Below are 18,987 nucleotides of genomic sequence, written 5' to 3'. Positions count from 1 at the left end.
TGCTGCCTTCAATCAACCAGTGTGTCCCGAATGTACTTCTTAAACTTAGTGCACAGATGGGTGACGGCAAGCCCATTGATACCCGCCGCCCTGGACAGACCCCACGATACGATCTTTCAAACGATCCTCCAACTGCTCCACCATCCTTCTTCCCGCCATGATCGACTCGGGCATTTTTTTTTCTTTCAAGACGGGTCGGGGCAGTCCAGTCCGCCCCAGCCCAGCCCAGTTCAGCCCAGCACGACACGCCAAGGATTCATAAGTTACCTACTTTACTTGCTGTCGGAGCTGTTGGAAAATGCAGGCTCAGCTGATATGAACAATTGCTGCTAGCAAGAGTCTATTTGGATTTTCGGGATGCTGTGTCTTACCGCGAGACCCAACCGACCACCATCCTTGAAGGCCATACAGCCCGTCTTCAGATCATGCTGCCAGCCTTCTGTCGGCCGCGACGTGTTTCGACTTTGCGAGATTGCCGAATAAGTTTGCCTGCATTATCAATGTGACTTCTAACGGCCGGCTTGACATTCGAGCCAAGCATGACAGAGGAACCTTGGCGCCGCCGCCGTGGACACTCGGACGTATACAGTCTTGGATGGTTCTCTAGTCGGGGAGGCTCGGCCATGTGGTCTCGCCTTCAGCACATCAGCTTCTTTCTGGGCAATATCCTCCGAGACATCGACACCAACACCACCACCCTTTACGCGCGTGCTGTCTTTCCCTGCATAGGCTGAGAGAGAGAGAGAAGAGCCAGCTGTCCCATTACCAATACCATGCTAATGCTCTTCTAGCGCCGGCTCTTCAAAAGGTGCTAATATCGAAGAAGCATACAGCTAACCAGCCCAGGCAGCTAATCACTGGAGGGCCAGTACGGGATCGGGCCCACGGGCAATAGCGGCTCCACTGTCGTCTTCTAGATGGAGATTGATTCGTGACGATGTTTCATCGGCAACGTCATTCCGTGTCTCTTTACAGCCGCCCATTCATGCCCGGCCAACTTGAAAGTTGGGATGCTGTTCCAACCTGTCAGAGCCCACCCAATGTCTCTCCTGCCCGGGGACCACCCACGCCTCGGTCGGTTGCCGGATCTCTCTCATCTCCTTTTTGTTTCCTTTTCCCCCTTGGCATGGGTCTCTCAATCAATCGGCTGCTTGGTTGCTGTGACGTCCAGCGCTCCTGCCCATCGCTAAAATTCCCAAGATGGTGAGCTGTCAGAATGCGATTTGCTGCCATGTCTCCGCCGCCCGTTCCTGACTTTCCATGTCAGCCAGCCTTGGCAAGATCGCCGGCGCAACATCGTGCATGGCCCGGGTGACCCACGTTCATCACATCATTCGGTACCCATCCATGGGAGAGCATGGCTAATGGCCTTCGCCATCCTCGCTATTCGCTGCTTGCCCCAGAAACTGGCCTATCCAGAGCCAGAGCCGGCACTCTGCACAAAAATCCAGGTTTTCAGCTTACGTATCGTTGTTAGGTCAATGTGCCTGCACAAGCCTTTACTGCCTCTAATATGACCTGTTCCAAGGTCACAAGTTGACTGCTGCTGAGCATGGAATATCGAGCACATGCATGAACACGCTGGACAGGGTTCCCAACCAGGGGATTGGGCCGTCCTTTTGTTATGTTGTCCCGTCTTCGGTCCTTGGAATTTAAAGACTTCTAGAACGTCTCCTTTCCCATTCCAATAGTCTACATTCTCTCTCGCTCTCTCACTACCATCTTCAACTTGCCTTGCTTTGGCTGTCCTATATACACTATACCGGAGTAAAATACCCATCGTCACTGCAGGATCCTGAGCCAATTTGTCAAGATGACGAAGCCAACCACAGAGATCGCCCTCAAAAACAACACCCAGTCGTCCAATGTCCGCGCATACATCACAGGGCTGGACCTCAACCGTAACAACCGTGTCCTGTTGATGCAATCGGACGGGAAAACAGTCTACCACCCTGACAGCCCCTCGAAACCTCAAGCTGCCTTGACTGCCGACTGTGCCATTTCCTTGGGCGCGCCTGGATCAACGACGAAGGTCACGATTCCTCAAATCGCCGGGGTCGCATCTGGTTTGCGGTCGATGGAGAACTGAAATTCACCGTCAACCCTGGCCCAGCTCTGGTTGAACCTGCCGTGAACAACACAGCAGACCCCAACTACAACACCAACTGGGGGTTCTGCGAGTTCACTTACAACAAGGACCAGCTCTTCGTTAACATTAGCTATGTTGATTTTGTGTCACTGCCCATCGCGCTCGAACTGAAGAACGAGCAGGGCAAGGTCCAGAGTGTAGGTGGTCTGAACCAAGGTGGTCTGGATGCCATCTGCAAAGGGCTCGAAGCCCAGCACGCCAAGGACGGCAAGGGCTGGGACAAGCTGGTCATCAAGGGTCCCAACGGCAAGAACCTGCGCGCGCTGAGCCCCAACGCCGGCGACGTCATCTCCCCCGGGTTGTTCAAAAACTACTACCAGCCCTATGTGGACCAGGTGTGGGACAAGTACACCAAGGAGGAGCTCACCATCAACACGCAGGCCGCCGCCGGCAACGTCAAGGGCAAGGTCGTGAACGGAAAGCTGGACTTTGGCGACGCCGGCGTCTACGCGAAACCGACGGCCCAGGACATCTTCACCTGCAGCACCGGCCCCTTCGCGACGGACCAGAACCAGGCCAAGCTGGCCGTCATCCCGCGCCTGGCTGCGGCCTTCAACCGCTCCACGCTGCTGACCAACTCGAACCAGCCGCTCGGCGAGAAAGTGGCCAACTATTACAAGAACAACATCACCAACCACTACTCGCGCGTCGTACACGAGAACAACCAAAACGCCCGCGGGTACGCCTTCCCCTACGACGATGTCGCTCCTGGCGACGGCCAGGACCAGGCCGGTACTGTCTTTGACGGCGCACCTCAGCTGCTGACGGTCACCCTCGGTGGATGCCCTCCGGGCACCACCGCTCCCCCACCAAACAGAAGCAGAAAGCCCCCGTTAACATCGGCGGCGACTCCAAGAGAGGCAGGCTTGCCGAAGGCAAGCCCGCGGACGGGGAGAAGAAGACGAACGGATTGTGGGAAAAGACCAAGGACACGATGGGCAAGGTGTCACAGAAACTCCTGTGCAAGTGAGACTGCGTGAGAAAACGCCCGTGAGGAGAAGAATCCGGAAGACAAGGACAAAAGAATCTTGTGGTTCGGATATCTCATTTTCTACGTCATTTTCTTTTGTCTTTTGCTTCTCTTCCTCTTTATTCTTCGATAATGTTCTTGTTCAAGTTGGATACTGGGATGATACCATGGGGTTGCTTGACCATTTAGATTTGAGGCTATCCCCTTTTATTCTCCACGACAGCACGCGCTGGGGGAACGGCACCGCAGGGTCTTAGGGTATACCGGTCATTTTACATTTGCATTTCCATAGGTTGCGGGTTATTTGTTTGGGTGGGACTTTTCTTGACGAAGGAATCATTATGATGGATGACAAACTTGCTACATGCTGGAGGAAACAGGAGGGACGCTCATTGGGGGTTCAGCATTATTCTTTTTTAATACCGAGGATTGCATGATTGCATTTAGACTATATATACCAATACCATTCATTCATGAACATAAATTTATACATATACGCGGGTTAGCTACGATGTTAGGTAACCAATATGGGATGCCTCCACCACCAGCAATGGTTGGTTCAAGGCCATGACATTTGTGAAACCAGGGTTACGTAACTGTTTGCTGCTCGGATGTGGTGAACCATCAAGGCACAGCCTGTGAGACCCGACTCGCCCAATGTGCTTCGAGGGCAAGGCTTGCTTGTTGGTATCCGGCAAAAACCGAGTGTTCGCTGTCATTGCACAGATTCGAGCCGGTACCCCATGAGTTCAGAGCGGTCAAGTGTATGGGTGGCTATGTCCTCCTGTCCATAGCCTTGTGGTCTTGTCCATCTCTCCCTATGTAGTTGCCTACGATCCCAGCGGCGTTTCAACGAGCGTTGCCATAGTTCATCACGAACGAACTCTGCATCCGAAGAAGAGAAAACCGACAACTCTGATAAGAACATCCTCAACTCACCGCAGCCATGGCATCAGAAGCCGAACCGACAGCAGCAGCAGCATCATCATCGCCGCCCCTACCTCCCACCTCCACCGACGAACCGAAGCAACCAGCAGCAACGACGGCGTTCCGTCACCATCCCAAGGGCTACCCCTTCCTCGCGCAGTTCTGGTCGCAGACGCAGACGGGCATCGCGCGCCGGTTCAAGCGGCTCGCGGCGCTCAACGTGCTGTACCTGCAGGCGGAGCTGAGCCACCTCGAGCGCGAGCTGGAGCGGCAGCGGCGGCGCGACCTCGAGACGGGCCGGCCCGAGCGTACGGATTGCGACTGGAACTGGCTGGTGCTGAGCGAGCCGGCGCTGCACCGGGGGAGCCGGCAGTGGGAGGTGGCGTTGGAGATTCGGGAGAGGTTGGGGGAGTATTGTACGTTTGTTGTTGTTATCGCTGCTAGTCCCCTTATCCGTTCCCCTGTCTTACTCGCATGTATCCGCCTCAAGCACCCCTGTGGCTTCATTGGGTAGCGTTGGATGAAAAGGCGATAGATAAAACTGAGCAGTATGCTAACCGGTAGTGTACCACCAACCACCGAACCAGACTCCGCGCTGTTGCAGTACTCGCAGATGGCCAGCCTCGCGCCGCCGACCGAGGAGCAGCGCAAGGAGATGTCCAAGATCATCGGGTCCTCGTCCCTCAACGACCGCCTCGGCGCCTTCCAGTCGCTCGACCTCGCGGGCGTCGAGGGCCCGGCCGCCTACGCCCGCGAGAACGCGCACGACCTGGTGCTGCTCGACGGCAAGGAGGAGGAAAACGACTTCCTCTCGACCTGGCTCGTGGAGCCGTTCTTCCGGGCAGTGCACTGCCTCTGCAAGCGACATAAAGTATGCAAGAAAGAGAGAGGCATGACGATGTTTTTGTTGCCTTGTTGTTGCATCTCACGGATGCATAGCATGCCCCTTTCCAGTGGCCACCAAATAGAGCTGACGCGTATTCCCAAACTTCCCTTAGAAAACGCTACCGAAAGACCTCGAGAGCGCCCTGACGATGCCGGGCGACGACAACGACTTCGGCGTGCATCTGTACCACCACGACTTCGTGAACCGGGTCGTGGGGGCGCTGGTCGGGTCGGCGACCCCCTGGCGTCCATGGTCATCCTGTACAGCGTGCAGAATAACAACGCCAAGATCGGGCTCGTGTGCGTCTTCACACTACTGTTCTGCCTCGCGCTCAGCACGCTGAGCAAGGCGCGGCGGGTCGAGGTTTTTGCGGCGACGGCGGCGTAAGTCATTGCTTTATTAATTTCCACTCACAACTGATAGTAGCTTATTCAACGTCAATTCATTCCACCCTGCCTCTTCCGTTTCTTCCATGTCTTGTTACGTCCATGACGGAGGGGGAGTCAGAGAGTCAACTCTAAGTGTTAGGTCAAGGGCTGATTCATATTTGCTCATACAGATTTGGCAGCGTACAAGTAGTCTGGATCAGTCAACAGATATCCCAGGGAAGTCCAGGAGGATCTTAATATCTATCATGGATTTGGGACATCTTTGAGGTAGGTGACTAGCACACTTGGAAAGGATGGTGGGTGAGATGAAAGTCAGGTTGACTAGGAAGCAGCGATTATGAGCATGCGACATGACTTGACGATATAGGTCGTGCCTTCCAATATTGAAATTGTAAAAAGCATTGTCCACAATCCAGAGATGGGAAGTAGGCATTGCCAGCAATATCGAGCATATTCCATTCTCAGATCGAATTCACCTAGCAAGCAAGTTCTGCACTCTCGTCGCTATTTCAACTAGGATGTGCTGCTGTGATTCACCACCACCCGCACGGATGAACAACCTTAGTCACGTACGAGCCAGAAATCATACACCTGGTAAGACTTTTTCAATCTCCCCTTACATGGTTTAGCTAACAAGTAGGGTGCAGACGAGCAACAGCAGGACCAGGACGTGGCGAGAGAAGCTGCCCGCAGGGGCAAGGCTTACAACGATTTACATAACTCGCAAATGGGTAGCCCAGATAACGTACCGTATAATCCCCATGGACCAATGACGGTGCATCCAAGTTCGACCGCGGCCGCAAGGGAGCAACAATAACCAACTCTGGACAGATAACGTGCCGCTCAAGCGCAAGTTCTTCAGCCACCTATCCCACTGACTCTGGAGCACCAGCAATGAATATGAGTGATGCAGTTTCCACCACAGTCTCATCATCCCCGGGAGCCAGAACTCCTGCGCAGAACAGGACAGTCTCGGCACCAGCCGAACCTACTTCAGAATCCAGCGCGCCTGGACAAGATGACGACAGTGTTACTCCAACTTCAGCCGCATCAGCTAAGGAATCTAACAAGTGATGGTGGAAACTAAGATAATGGCAAGATGGTTATCATAACGACCACAAGGGTTCATCAGTAAGCATTTACATAGTCTCGCTACATAGGCCTTCGTACTTGGGAGAACTCATCAACTCCTTGCCAATCATACACCATTCGCCTTGTTCCTGTAGCTTCCTGGGTGTCCATTTTTCTTCGCGAACTTCCTGATCTTGCCGTAAATGTCAGGCAGAGCGAACAACCAAGCGATTTGGGTGACACCACCAACGACGTAGTCCACGATCCAGTTGTTTCTGGGCGACCCGCCCTGGGCGCTCCATCGGAAAAACTGACCGAGCAAGCCCACCGTGACAAAGTAGTTGCCGTTCTCCAACCCTTGGATCGCCTTGGAGGCGACCTCCTCGGGCGTCTGGACCGGGTCGTCGGCCTCGATGATCTTGGTGATCTCGGGCTTCGTCTGGTTCTCCCGGTCAAAGCCGGGGCTCTTGATACCGCCGGGGAACACGACGTGCACCTTGACGTTCTGAGGGTACACCTCGAGCTCCTGGACCAGCGTGTCGGCCAGCGCCCGCAGCGCCGCCTTGGGCGGGCTGTAGGGGCCGTAGCCGATGACGGGGAAGAAAGCCACAACGGACGCAGTGAAGATCAGGTGCTTCGGCTCGGGGACCACGGGCGCATCAGGCGCGCACCACTCGCGCAGTATCGCGTGGGCCATCTCGGCGCTGCCCCAGTAGTTGATGTCCATCTGCTCCCTCGACAGAGACAGCGGGGCCTCGAACCAGTAGTCGGGGGTCGACTTGCCGGCAATGCACCAGACGATATCCAGGGACTGGCCATTGTTCCAAGCGACGGCTTCGGCGATCAGCGACCGGGCGTAGTCGGACTTGGAGACATCCGCCGAGATGTAGTGGAAGCGCTGAGTCTGCGGGTTCTTGGCAGCGGACTTGAGACGAAATGTTAGCGTCGAGTATGGAATGTTTTCGGTCCAGATATCTATAGGGATGCTTACCTTGATCTCCGCCACCGTCTCCTCGAGCCTGGCAACGTTCCGCGAGACGACAATGACATTGGCACCTTTGGCGGCGAGCTGACGGGCGGCACAACGGCCCATTCCCTCGGTAGCACCCGTAACCAAGATGGTCTGGGCAGGTAGAGTCAGCGCACACTCCAAGGCATAGCATCGTACAGCTTTGGGCTCTTACTGACCTTGCCATCAACGGGCATGTGGTTGCCTCCACCGAAGAGACCCATGGCGAGAACCGAGATAAGTGCAACAACCACGGCTACAGCGATATAGAAGTAGGAAGACATGGAGGTGGACAAGAGACAGGGTGGACTTCTTCAAGGGATCATTACTTATATTGACGCCAGTCAGCACCAGACACAGTTACGAAACCGCAGAACAAATAGCGACCGCGCACATGGAACTAGAATCAGGCCAATGCAAGGGGGGTTAATTGACATTATTTCGTTGGCTGCAGTTGCTTAATTTAGCCTTACAGGGGGTTGAAGGTCCAGCTTGAAGCGGCGGCCCCTCCTGGTCGCCTGTGTGGGGCCTACAGCTCGCTAAGAGGCTAATCGATAAGAAAAAAGTTGTGGCAGTACCAACTTGAAGATTGCCCACTCTCTCATCTTGGGAGATTCTTCATTGACCACCCCCAACAACCTATAACCCCCCTTTAAAAGATGGCTCGCAAAAGGAAGGCATCGGGCCCTTCGGCGCCCAAAGGCCCCAAGGAACTCGACCCCAAAGATGCGCGCATCAACTTGGAAGATCTCTCCGAGTCCGAGTCCTGGCAAGGGCAGGACGAGATAACCTTCGACGAGGCCCCCAGCAAGAAACAGAAGCGCCAACAGGAGGAAGAAGAGTTTTTCGAGGAGTCCGAAGATGCGCTCGACTATGGCGAAGAGGAGGACTCCGAGACCGACGAAGAGACCGCCGAACTCGCCAGGCTAGCCAAGCGCATGGCCAAGAAGGGAAAGAAGTCCAAGGCGGCTGAGGCCAAGGAGGAGGAAGACGAGGACATGGAGGGCTGGGGCACATCGAAGAAGGACTACTACGGCGCCGACCAGATCGATGCTGAGACCGAGGCATTGGAGGAAGAGGCAGAGGCCAAGCGGCTACAGAAGAAGAAGCGAGCGAAGATGACCGAATCGGATTTCATCGAGTCCGAATGGCTTACCGCGAAAGACGACGAGGACCAGGAGGATAAGGACGTGGTGACCGAGGTTCTGGGCGATATGGAGATACCCGAAGATATGTCAGAGCACGACCGGTTACGCCTATTGCAATCACGCTACCCTGAACTGGAGCCCCTGGCCGAGGAGCTGCTGGCTTTGCAGCCACAGCTCGACCAATTGCGAAAGGATGCCGAGGGACAAACCGGCAGGTCGCTGCCTGTGATCAAGTACCGCGTATGTGGCTCGTACGTGGCTACGCTGGGCATGTACTTCGCGCTCTTGACATCGCCGGTGCGTGACTCGGATGGATCCTCATCCAAGCCATTGGACCCAACAGAGCTTCGCGACCATGAGGTTATGACTTTCCTTCTCGAGACGCGCGAGGCTTGGAATAACGTCAAGGATCTCAAGCCTTCCAAGTCTGCCTCGGCCATCGCCAGCATACCATCTCCGCCGGAGGAAGACGCCATGGTGGTAGACGACGCGGCCGACGTGGCGGTGAAGCCTGCGAAGAAGGAGAAGAAGAAGTCCAAGAAGGAGAAGCGTGAAGCCAAGGAGATCGAAGACTCGCTGGCTGACCTCGATGCCCTGATCACGACCAAGACCAAGAAGCCCAAGAAGGTCAAGGCCGCTGAAAAGGTTGCGGCCAACGACGAAGACGACCGCTCCGACTTTGGAGACGAGGAGGCCCTGGACGAGGCGGACGCCCAGGAGAAGGCCAAGCGCAAGAAGAGCTTGCGATTCTACACCAGTCAAATCGTCCAGAAGGCCCAGAACCGCGCCGACCGCTCGAGGTTGGCTGGCGGTGATGACGACGTGCCTATCAAGGAGCGCCTGCGCGATCGCCAGGCTCGCCTGAACGCCGAGGCCATCAAGCGCGGCACCAAGAGCTCCAAGCTGGGCACCAACCTCGGCGAGGGCAGCGACGACGAGGAGAAGGAGGTCGCCGACTCCATGCGCAAGGACCAGGACGAAGAGTACTACGACATGATCGCGGCCAAGGGCAGCCAGAACAAGGCGGAGAAGGCCGCCCGGAAGGAGGCCCTCGCCAACGCCGGCCGCGCCGACCAGGTGGTCGAGAAGGAGGAGATCGGCGAGGACGGAAGGAGAATCATCACCTACCAGATCGAAAAGAATAAGGGCTTGACGCCTCACAGGAAGAAGGACGTCAGGAACCCGAGATTGTGCGTATACTATCCTCCTCTGGTTGATTTCACGATCCGCATGCGCCGAATCTTGACTAACCCCTTTTTCTTTTCACCCTCACAGGAAAAAGCGTCTCAAGTACGCCAAGGCGCAGAAGAAGTTGAAGTCGATGAAGGCCACCTACAGTGGCGGAGAGGCCCGTGGAGGCTATGGTAAGCAGCAACGACCCTTTCCCTCGCGGATCCTTGACATCGACATGTCTTGGATGAATGTGTCCACTAGATTCATCAGAGCAACGGCTGACCCTCATTCTTACTACAGGCGGAGAGGCTACGGGTATCAAGGGCAACCTGATCAAGAGTACAAAGTTGTAATATGTCGGCCACTATTTAGGAAGGCTTATAGAAATGAACACGGACTGCGGTCCACGATCACAATCCATGCAATCTTGAAAAAGCACCGTGACTAAATCAAAGACGGGAGGACGTGTCGCGTCTCCTATGCGTGATGTGACCATGTTAATGCCAAATCCATCTGCCTCTGCTTGCCTTATTACATAACTAAGATAATAGGTCTAGCTAGAGCTATTGCCCCAGATGAACATCCCGTCTTCGAAAAAGGCAAAAAAATAATAATTGGTGGCCAAGGGCAGGGGTTGAACACACCTGCTTTTCGAGATGGCGTTGAGTCTTAAGAGTACCCTAAGAAAGCGCCATAGGAGATGTGAACAGTACCACTCGACCACCGTTGACGGAAAAGCCAGTTATTTGGAATTACTACCTTACCCTCTCTCCCCCCTATGCACAATCGCTGCCTCCTTCCCCCCTTCTTATCAAGAAGCACTGGCCATATGTACAACATTGCTTAGCAGATCCCTTAAATGAGTTGGGCATGGCGCAAGGTTCATAGTCTCAATATGTAAATCCTGAAAACTGATCATATATTACTACAGTGTTCTTTTTCGTACAAACGTCTAATGTATACGGCGGCAGGTTCAAAATCGGGTGATAGTACCCAATCCCGTCGAAATGAACTGGCTATGTATCTGCCCGTTTGATCTAGGGCTGGGTAGGTGGTATACCTGAAGCAGTAGTAGCTTGCTCTGCTTCATTTGTCCGAGATGTTCCGAAGCGTCTTTCCTATTTCGGCTTCGTGATATCGAAGAACTCCTTCAGACCCTGGACGACCACCTCGACGTTCATGTTGACGAGCGGCATTTTGTCGTAGCTGTCGTCCTTCATGATGGCGACGAGGGCCAGGTACTTGTCCACCTCACGCAGCATAATGGGCCTGTTGGCATCCGTCAAGACCATGCAGCTCTCGGCCCAGTTGCTGGCAACCTGGTCGTCGAGTTTCTGGTTCCAGGGTGCGCCCTCGAGTGACTCGCGATATCCCTTAGACCGCGGCCAGCTCCCGTAGACCTCCGTGATGTCGATGATGACGTCAATGTAGTCTGAGCAAATCTCGTAACTGGCCATGTCGGCCGGCGCATTGTCTGTCGCGATATATATCTTGGATAAGACATCGAAGAGATAGGCCTTCTCGAATCGGCAGGTACGGCAAAGATTTGTCAGCATGGCTTCCAAGCTACCAAGCCGTGGTATCAGCTTTTGTATAACTTTGCTGAAAGCCTCGAAAATGCTGTGGTTGTAGATACTCGTGAGGTGGAAGGTCACGGGTGCGTTCTCGAACCCATGATCCGATAACTCGTCCTGAATTCGGATGGTGATATCTCTCTGGATATCCAGCTTGTAGTCGTCGGAAAGGCCGTCGACCTTGTGTATAAAGACCTCGATCTTGATGTTCGGGTAAGTTCTCTGTAAGTTGAGAATCGTCACATTCAACCGGGCAACTGCCTCCAAGTAGTCATCCTGCGCATCGATGACCCAGATCAGGGCACCGATTTCGCCAAACATGGCATCAATATCGAAGGTGGGATTGTCAAAGATATCGATCTGGCCAGGGAAGTCCCAAACCTGAAAGTCCATGAAAGAGCTGCAGAAAGCAGGTCAGCAGTGCAGAATAAGATAGCGGCAGGGTGCCACTCACGCCATGGAGTCTTTCTGGATTCGAGCTGTAGATTCAAGATAGAGAGTTTCGTTAGGCGGGAGCTTGTGAAAGACAACGCTCGATATAGAGGACTTCCCACTCCTGTTGCCTCGTTAGCTACACGGACTTGGCGATATGCTCAGGAATGTTCACTTGCCTTCTCTGGCCCATTAAGAGCAATCTGGGCTTTCCCTTAGCAGGCGCACCTGGCGTAGAGGGCTCCGTTGCTTTCGACCCATCTTTCTGTTGCTGACGTGCCCTATTCTGTACATACAGACGTTCAAGATTTAGCTGAGCTGGACTGAGAAGACTGGAATGTCTCCGAAGCAAGATTCTACCACCCCCTCCAACTCGGAGGGAGGGGTCCCGGCCGCGAAGCGGCGAGTCCATGGTGTAGTAAAGCGAATGCCAAAACCGAGAAAGAAAATCAGAGATGAAAGATGTGCTAGCCCTAAGCCTGTCGAAGCCGCCTAACTGTCCATCTTGCAAGGAACCAATGCCTCCAAATGGTATATGCGGTTTCCTCTTGGATTCATAGCAACCCCCGATAGCCAGTCGTGGACTCAAGGCGGACTTCTTGGTACAAACGAGTAACCCAGATGCGCCTCGTTTGCTGCTGTGTTTCTGTGGTTGGCGTCGTAGCGAGTTGACGAACGAGCCAATCTACGGACAAGGACGCCAAATTCACAAGCTCGGACGGCGGGATGCTAGATCGCGAATCTTGTCCAGGCGTGACAATTGGACGGCTGCCAGCAGAGGAGAGGCAGGTTTTCCAGCCAAGGAGATGATCAGACGTTGTATTGGAGAGACGACCGCACGTGTCTTAAGGCCACCTCAATCATACAAGACAACATATACTGCCCTTTTTTGCAGCTGGGAGCGTGAGATGCACTGGACTCATTGCTGCTGATCTCACCGTCGTACGAACGGTAAGTTCGGGACCTCAGCTCAGATGGTGACTCAAAGGAACCAAGGCGGCGAAACTCTTGAGCTTGGGCCTGTTCGCGACGCCTGCCCAATCCCTATCGCTCCCCAACGGGAACCCAACGTGGTTTGATTGTTTATTCCAGCCAGCGCCAACGCGAAAAGGATTCCGGGGAGCGGATAGCAGAAAGAAAAAGAAAGACGCAGTGGGTATGGACAGGGCAGGGCAGGGCAGGAAGAGCGGTCTGGCAGCGTAGAGTAGCAGTCAAAGTGACTGCAAACGCTCAAATGAGAGCGATGGCAGATGTAGTCAAGGCTGTATCCATGCCACTCGGCCGAGCACGTTCCGCGGTGTAGATATTGCTCTCATCGGCGTAATTTAAAGCAGGCAGGATCAGGGTAAGTCATTAAAATTCCAAGGAAAGCGAGAAAGGCAAGGAAAAAGTATTTGTCTCACCTCCATGATGACGGTAGTAGCCAGGGGCTCTCGCTAGGCTCTCGCTCCAAGCTTGCCCGTTCGTGTCTTCGTAGGTCCGTTCCTTGAGCGCTATCACCCGATCCTCCCCTCCTCCTCGGCGGCGATCAAGCTCATGCACCCAGTGAGAGGTGCCCTTGGACCAAGACCTCCTTCCGTTCTGGTGAACTCGTCGATCGACGCGATAAGAGGAATGTGAATCACAAGGTACTGGCTGTTTGTATCGGACCCCCTTGAATTACAGCGACTGGTACAATCCGAGTTTGCGGGTCGGGATCCAGGGAGATTGTGGCACAGGCTGCTCGACAGTGATTCGTTTAGTGAGGGGGGTTTAGGACGGAACTTGAGTGAGCCCTGATTCGACTGGAGTCGCCGAGTGTATCCAGGCCAGTACGATCCGATGTGACTGAGCCTTCGCTTCCGGGATGCAATCGGAGCTCGCCTGGTGAGATGGTCTTTGACGGATGAATTTTTCTTGTGATCCCAATTGTCAACGCTGAGAATGTTGGCGGGCAGACGGGCTGGCGGGCGGGCGAGCAAGAACGTCTCGTGCGAAACAAAAGACGAGGCTGGGATCCAGTGCTATTTGGCAATGCCGTCCTACCTGGTAGGGTCGCCAGAAATGCGTTGTCTTTTCCAAAAGCCGGGCTGGTGAATATGCGCAGATTGTTCAATACCTAGGCAGCCTAGGCAGGTGAGCAAACTAGAAGCCGCCAGAGGTATCAAATACTGGAATCAACTTCATGGGCTTCGCGTCAAGTCAAACCAGTTGAAGCTGCAGCTTGGATTGAATTGAAGAAGTACGCGCATAAACCAAGTACTGTGGAGTGGCATCACGTAAGGCAGCCGCTCTGCGGGGTGCCTGTTAGCGAGTACAGTATGCAACGGACTGTACAGCCTTTTCTCCCGACTTCTTATTTCCCTTGTTTCCCTTGGTACATACAACATGTGTTCCTAATTCATTCCATCAGATGCAGGTTGGACGAAACAGTAAGAGGGGGAAAACAGAGATTAATTATAATGTGAATGCTTCATCGTTCCTCTTTCCCGGCATTACTGCCGATAATGACATTTAGGTATGCTATATTGCAACGCTCAGAAATCAGTCCATCGTATACGTCAATGCCACCTGCTGAATGTTCCTTTTGGACCTTCGGATCTTGGCTGGTAGATTTGATGCGGTTCGGCCGGCGCTTGTTCAGTGGGCCTGCATCTTGGCTGTAGGCACTTTAATGTCAATGACCCGTAAATCTAGCCTCCCGATAACTCCGAGCTACTTTTCTAATATGTAGGTGCGTGCCCTGCCCTGTTCCTTGTCGCAAGACCACCCGCCCTGCTCCTTGAACCTTCATTCCTACCTGACTTTCCCTTTCCCATGAGCGCCCAATCTCTCATTAAACCATCGCCCCGCTCGTCTTTGGCCGCCTGTCTTTGGTCGAACCACGGCCCCCAAAGAGTGAGCTCACGAAGCTCTTTTTCCGTACTGCTACTTTGGCCGGCTTCTCTTCCGGTTCCTGCTCGCTCTTTGGAGGAGTAGGAGGATGCTCCGGAATGGTGGTCGCAATCATGGGCGTGTCGTCCATGCTGCTAGGGGGAGTCGGCAGCTTTGCCTCCTCTCGCATCGACATGGCTGAGGATGGTCGGAGACCGGGGAGAGACTGCGGTATTGTGTTAACATGTCGTCGTCAACACCGTCGCAAGGAACCTCGCGTTAACTTACGCGAACACCTAGCATCTTCTTGGTGGACTTTGCGGCCCTCGAGGGGGTCCGGTCAATTGCTGCCCCGTCCTTCCGGTTCCTGTCCACGTCGTCCATCTCGCCTGCTACCGTCTTCCCGCCGTATGCCGTGTTTGCTTCGGGTGTGGCCTCGAAGCGAACATATCCCCGTGATGCCGGAACTCCCAAGGTGTCCTGGATATGGGTTTGTATTAGAGCAGCATTCCTCTTGTTCGTCGTAGGCTGGACCAAACTCGGAAGCGCGTGGATGGTCAAGGTATACGCCGGATCGAAGGAGCCGCCAAACATTATGCACATGCTATGCTGGACATTGACAACAATCGAAGACATGGGCCGCTGATAGCGGTTGGAGATGTGATAAGAAAAGTCCGTGATGAACGAGAATTCGTCGTCTATCTGTTTTGAGAGTTAGCCAGGTGCCCATCAGCTTCTCTCGAATGCGACTGGGGATCGTTCTGCGTGTCAGTCTGCAAGTTGGGGCACTTACTATAACATTGGTCTTCAACTCGGCCATGACAATCGCCTCGTTGCGCACGCGGTCCATCGCCGGGTTGCTCTCCCTCGTGGCAGCGAACTCATTCTCGTAGTATGCGCTTTTCTTCTTGGCCAGCGCTGGCTGCACCTGCGACTTGCGCCGGTATATCATGTCCCCAGGTAGAGGCCGGTCGACGCTGCGCAACAGGTGGTTTCCCTCGACAATGCTGGACTTGGAGGAGGAGCGCGACGACAGTGCCTTGCGTTGCGCAAAGGAGAGACCGTCCGCTGCTGCTGACGCCGTTCCTGGAGGCGTGGATGACGGAGTAGCAGGGACGGTCGGCTCCTTGGAGCGAGGACTGGAGGGCACTTTAGCCCCTCTAGAACTTGCTGGACGTTGCTCCATCTTGGAGATACTGTTGCGGCGATCTATAGCGCACAGACTGGTGTTGTAGTAATGTAATCAATGCCCCATGGGCTCCTCAAAGCATCAGGTGAGGCTTCACGATCAAGACTAGTGCCCAGCTGAAAGAGTAGCTGCGGGTCTCGCCGATGGCCCCTAGATCCTTCTAGTGGTCCGATTGCAGCTTCCTTGGTGACTAGGATCTGCGAGAACGGGTGAATTGGATGTTAGGTTCCTCCTGCTCGGGTCTGGCAGATTGACTGCAGTAAATATTTGGCAATGTCTCTGGTTCACGGCCCAGTCGACAGAGAGCGAGGTCTCGGTTTTTGGTAGTTGTTCAATCGAATATGCAGGTCGAGACAAGACCATCAAAAAAGGCGGACAATTACCAAATCCGAGAGGAGAATGGGATCGAGGTCAGATCTCAAATCCTGTAAATGCTGGTTATGGACTTGGTTATCTGGAGCCAGGAAAGGAAGCAAGGCGGGGATTGGTGTGTGTTTGCTCTGGTACACGATTAGGAACTAAGATGCATGTATTCGAGCAATACGACGAAGGTCGGGCTCTCGTTCGAGACAAAAAGGGAAATGAGCAATTAAGAAAGGTAATCGGACATCCAACCGAAGAAGGAAAACAGAAGAAAAGAAAGAGAAAAGCCTCTGGGGCTGCAAACAAACAATCCACCTCCCTCTTCCTGTCTCGGTTTCTTCTTCTCTCTCGATGCTATTCAAGAGATGTTATGTGTGTGTGTGGGCGTTGCCGGCAAACGGAACACCACCTAAGGTAGGGGGAAAGCGGTGCAACGGAATACATAAGACCAGACAGACAGAGCCCAGATACCACGACAGCTGAGATGCGGGATGATTAGGCGCTTCTTGATTGCCCTCCCACCCTGCCGCCAACAACCTGCATGCTTTTTGACCTACATGCCTACATGGTATCGACCTACATGCATTGATGACTTTGTCTTATCTTCGTATACCTAGCCTTCGCGGCCCTTGCTTTCGCTCACACTTTCGCTTTTCACACACACTATCTCTCTCCATCGTCGGCAGCCATGATCTGACAATGGGCTGGATACGTGCAGGAAGGAGGTCAATAGTGTCCAGCGTGACCGACCTAAGCCTATAATTTGCTTGGCTCCCGCCAGCACAGCCAGGCTCTCTAGGCCCGTTTGTACAACACATACCTGATACCTCCTACCTCATTAGTATTTCCGTAGTGCCAGCTCCCTCCCACAAGTGGCGGAGGTGGAGGGTGGATGGAGGGAGGGAGGAGGGGGGACAGATCTTGGAGAACGAGAGACGGATAACGCTCCGCATACTTGCATAGGTAAAGAAAGTACCTGCACAATCTACCCAACCTGCCAAGTGCCAAGCTCCCTCTCCAGAGCGATGTTGTCGTCTTTATCTTTAGATAGATTGGCCGCTGTCCTGATAGGCATCTTGAAGCCGCAGAAGTGCTCTATGATAAGATAGAGATCTGGCAAGCGTTATCCACATACATACGATGCTACTTCCCCGAGTGGGGGTTGTTGGTTCTAGCATTGGACCCTTGTTGCTTGTCGGGGATACTACCTGACGACGTACTGCAGCTGCTGATACCACCTAACTCTACAGCTTACCTACCTTGGATTTTGATACTTTCTTACGATCCATGTACTCCATACGACCTGGTGCCTTTGCAAACCCGCGTTCTTTAGGAGCGGATAGAGGCTAACTGATCTCCAAGGCGACACCCGGGGCATGCGACTTCCCGCCGCCAATCAAGACGAGACACTGCCCTCAGCCTCGATGCATGTGTAGTACAACCTGGGGTCGTAGCCGATTCCGATCAAATTTGTCGGTGGATCAATCTAGAGGACTTATAGGCAGAGGCGACGGGCACAACGTTGTTTGCTACTCCAGTTTGTTGGAGCCGGGCATACCACGTCAGGTACAGGCTGTTGAGAGCGTGTATACGGTCTATGCATAAGCGGCATGGAGAGATGAGGTTTGTAATGTCCGATGGACAGCTTGCATATCAATCATCATTCAGATGCTTCATTACTACTAGGTATTGTACAGTTCATCATGCGCACTCGTCGCCGTCTGGGCCGGCCTTTCCGAATAAAAAACGCATCTAGCGGCCCGAACCTAAGGCTGACTCCCCGGGAAAGGCGGAGTCACAGGCGCCTATCACCCACACGTATCCGTTGAAAACAAATATCTTCCATCAATCAAGAACCTGCCATGGTCTTCACCGTACATCTTTCCGGGATGTTGAAAGTGATACATGCCATCTAAGACAGAGCAGGGCTTCCTTTGCGGGAACGCTCCATACCGGCTGCCTTTCTCTCGAGAATCATCTGATAGCCGGCGAGGGAAAGAACGAAAGCCTCGACGGGAATCAGGATGATGGAAAGGTAGAGGGCCGTCTTGGTCTCCTTGCAGACGGCGCCGAAGTGAGGCTTCATCTGCATCGAGACAGACTCCCACCGGCAACTCCAGCTCTGTACCGTGTCGACGGTGGTGGAGGCATTGACGGCGTAGAAGAGGATCATGGAGATCATGACCGCTACGAAGCCGACGAAGGGAGCCGCGAAGGTGAGAGGGGTATGAAGCGATGTTCCGTTACGGAGCTTTGACCGGGGCTTCATGTTAGTTAACTCGCCCGCAGAAGAAGAAGAGCAGAGGGGGTGGGCCGCTGAGTATGCGTTGCTTACCATCTTAATCTTGCTGAAGACAAGTGACACGATGTTAGTCAGCACGACGATGGCACTGCCGACGACCAGGGCCACCGATGGCCGAAGGTCAAACTGCCGAGGCCACAGCGACAACTGGAAGTTGGGCGGGACATTGGTGGTGTTGTAGACCATGAGAGCATCGCCTGATGTTCCGAGGATGGTGATGCCACAGAGCAGGGCAAGCGCCGTCAAGCCCACCCGGACGCTGTCGACTAGGCGAATCGACTTGACATGACCCTGGTAAGCAAGGTCACGCGGATCGACCTCAAAGTCGGAGGAAGACGCCGTGATTTTGGTTTCGTTGGCCATTGTGAATGAAGGAGGGAATAAATCGAATGATAGGTGGAATGATGGTCGATCCGTACAAAAAGCTACTTTTCCAGAAAGAGTGGGAGGATCAAGGCAACGACCAATATGGAAGAAGGAGAGAGCGCGCCAACAGAAGAAGAAGGAGACGAATAGAAAGGAGACAGACGCTCGTAACAAGAATAATGATGC

The 18,987-nt window shown here is 53.9% G+C and overlaps 7 protein-coding genes across 7 annotated transcripts; 3 read left to right on the top strand and 4 right to left on the bottom strand.

The window, feature by feature from the left end:
• Nucleotides 1-1,813: 1,813 nt before the first annotated feature.
• Nucleotides 1,814-3,119, top strand: PG997_012835 (uncharacterized protein; the record flags this gene model as incomplete). Its single annotated transcript, XM_066817149.1, has 3 exons — nucleotides 1,814-2,066; nucleotides 2,114-2,916; nucleotides 2,967-3,119. 3 exons carry the CDS (start codon nucleotides 1,814-1,816, stop codon nucleotides 3,117-3,119), a joined length of 1,209 nt encoding a protein of 402 aa, XP_066662841.1.
• A 946-nt stretch (nucleotides 3,120-4,065) lies between these two features.
• Nucleotides 4,066-5,319, top strand: PG997_012834 (uncharacterized protein; the record flags this gene model as incomplete). The annotated part of the gene is made up of 2 exons (XM_066817148.1): nucleotides 4,066-4,462; nucleotides 4,634-5,319. The coding sequence occupies 2 exons, from the start codon at nucleotides 4,066-4,068 to the stop codon at nucleotides 5,317-5,319; spliced, it is 1,083 nt and encodes a 360-aa protein (XP_066662840.1).
• Nucleotides 5,320-6,519: 1,200 nt separating this feature from the next.
• Nucleotides 6,520-7,712, bottom strand: PG997_012833 (short chain dehydrogenase domain-containing protein; the record flags this gene model as incomplete). The annotated part of the gene is made up of 2 exons (XM_066817147.1): nucleotides 6,520-7,515; nucleotides 7,581-7,712. Coding segments are annotated over 2 exons (1,128 nt in total), but the record flags the coding sequence as incomplete, so codon positions are not given.
• A 348-nt stretch (nucleotides 7,713-8,060) lies between these two features.
• PG997_012832 (Sas10 C-terminal domain-containing protein) lies at nucleotides 8,061-10,075 on the top strand (the record flags this gene model as incomplete). The annotated part of the gene is made up of 3 exons (XM_066817146.1): nucleotides 8,061-9,739; nucleotides 9,825-9,913; nucleotides 10,023-10,075. 3 exons carry the CDS (start codon nucleotides 8,061-8,063, stop codon nucleotides 10,073-10,075), a joined length of 1,821 nt encoding a protein of 606 aa, XP_066662838.1.
• Nucleotides 10,076-10,840: 765 nt separating this feature from the next.
• On the bottom strand, nucleotides 10,841-12,140 carry PG997_012831 (GTP-binding protein GTR2; the record flags this gene model as incomplete). The annotated part of the gene is made up of 3 exons (XM_066817145.1): nucleotides 10,841-11,696; nucleotides 11,751-11,775; nucleotides 11,957-12,140. The coding sequence occupies 3 exons, from the start codon at nucleotides 12,138-12,140 to the stop codon at nucleotides 10,841-10,843; spliced, it is 1,065 nt and encodes a 354-aa protein (XP_066662837.1).
• Nucleotides 12,141-14,543: 2,403 nt separating this feature from the next.
• PG997_012830 (macrophage migration inhibitory factor) lies at nucleotides 14,544-15,767 on the bottom strand (the record flags this gene model as incomplete). Its single annotated transcript, XM_066817144.1, has 3 exons — nucleotides 14,544-14,807; nucleotides 14,870-15,283; nucleotides 15,375-15,767. The coding sequence occupies 3 exons, from the start codon at nucleotides 15,765-15,767 to the stop codon at nucleotides 14,544-14,546; spliced, it is 1,071 nt and encodes a 356-aa protein (XP_066662836.1).
• Nucleotides 15,768-18,045: 2,278 nt separating this feature from the next.
• Nucleotides 18,046-18,798, bottom strand: PG997_012829 (uncharacterized protein; the record flags this gene model as incomplete). Its single annotated transcript, XM_066817143.1, has 1 exon — nucleotides 18,046-18,798. The coding sequence occupies one exon, from the start codon at nucleotides 18,796-18,798 to the stop codon at nucleotides 18,046-18,048; it is 753 nt and encodes a 250-aa protein (XP_066662835.1).
• Nucleotides 18,799-18,987: the final 189 nt, after the last annotated feature.

This window comes from Apiospora hydei (genome assembly GCF_038363865.1).
Source record: "Apiospora hydei strain CBS 114990 chromosome Unknown utg000009l_segment0_segment0, whole genome shotgun sequence".
Lineage (NCBI taxonomy): Eukaryota > Fungi > Ascomycota > Sordariomycetes > Amphisphaeriales > Apiosporaceae > Apiospora > Apiospora hydei.
The sequence above is the reverse complement of the archived record's forward strand: the minus strand, read 5'-3'. Positions and strand labels throughout refer to the sequence as shown.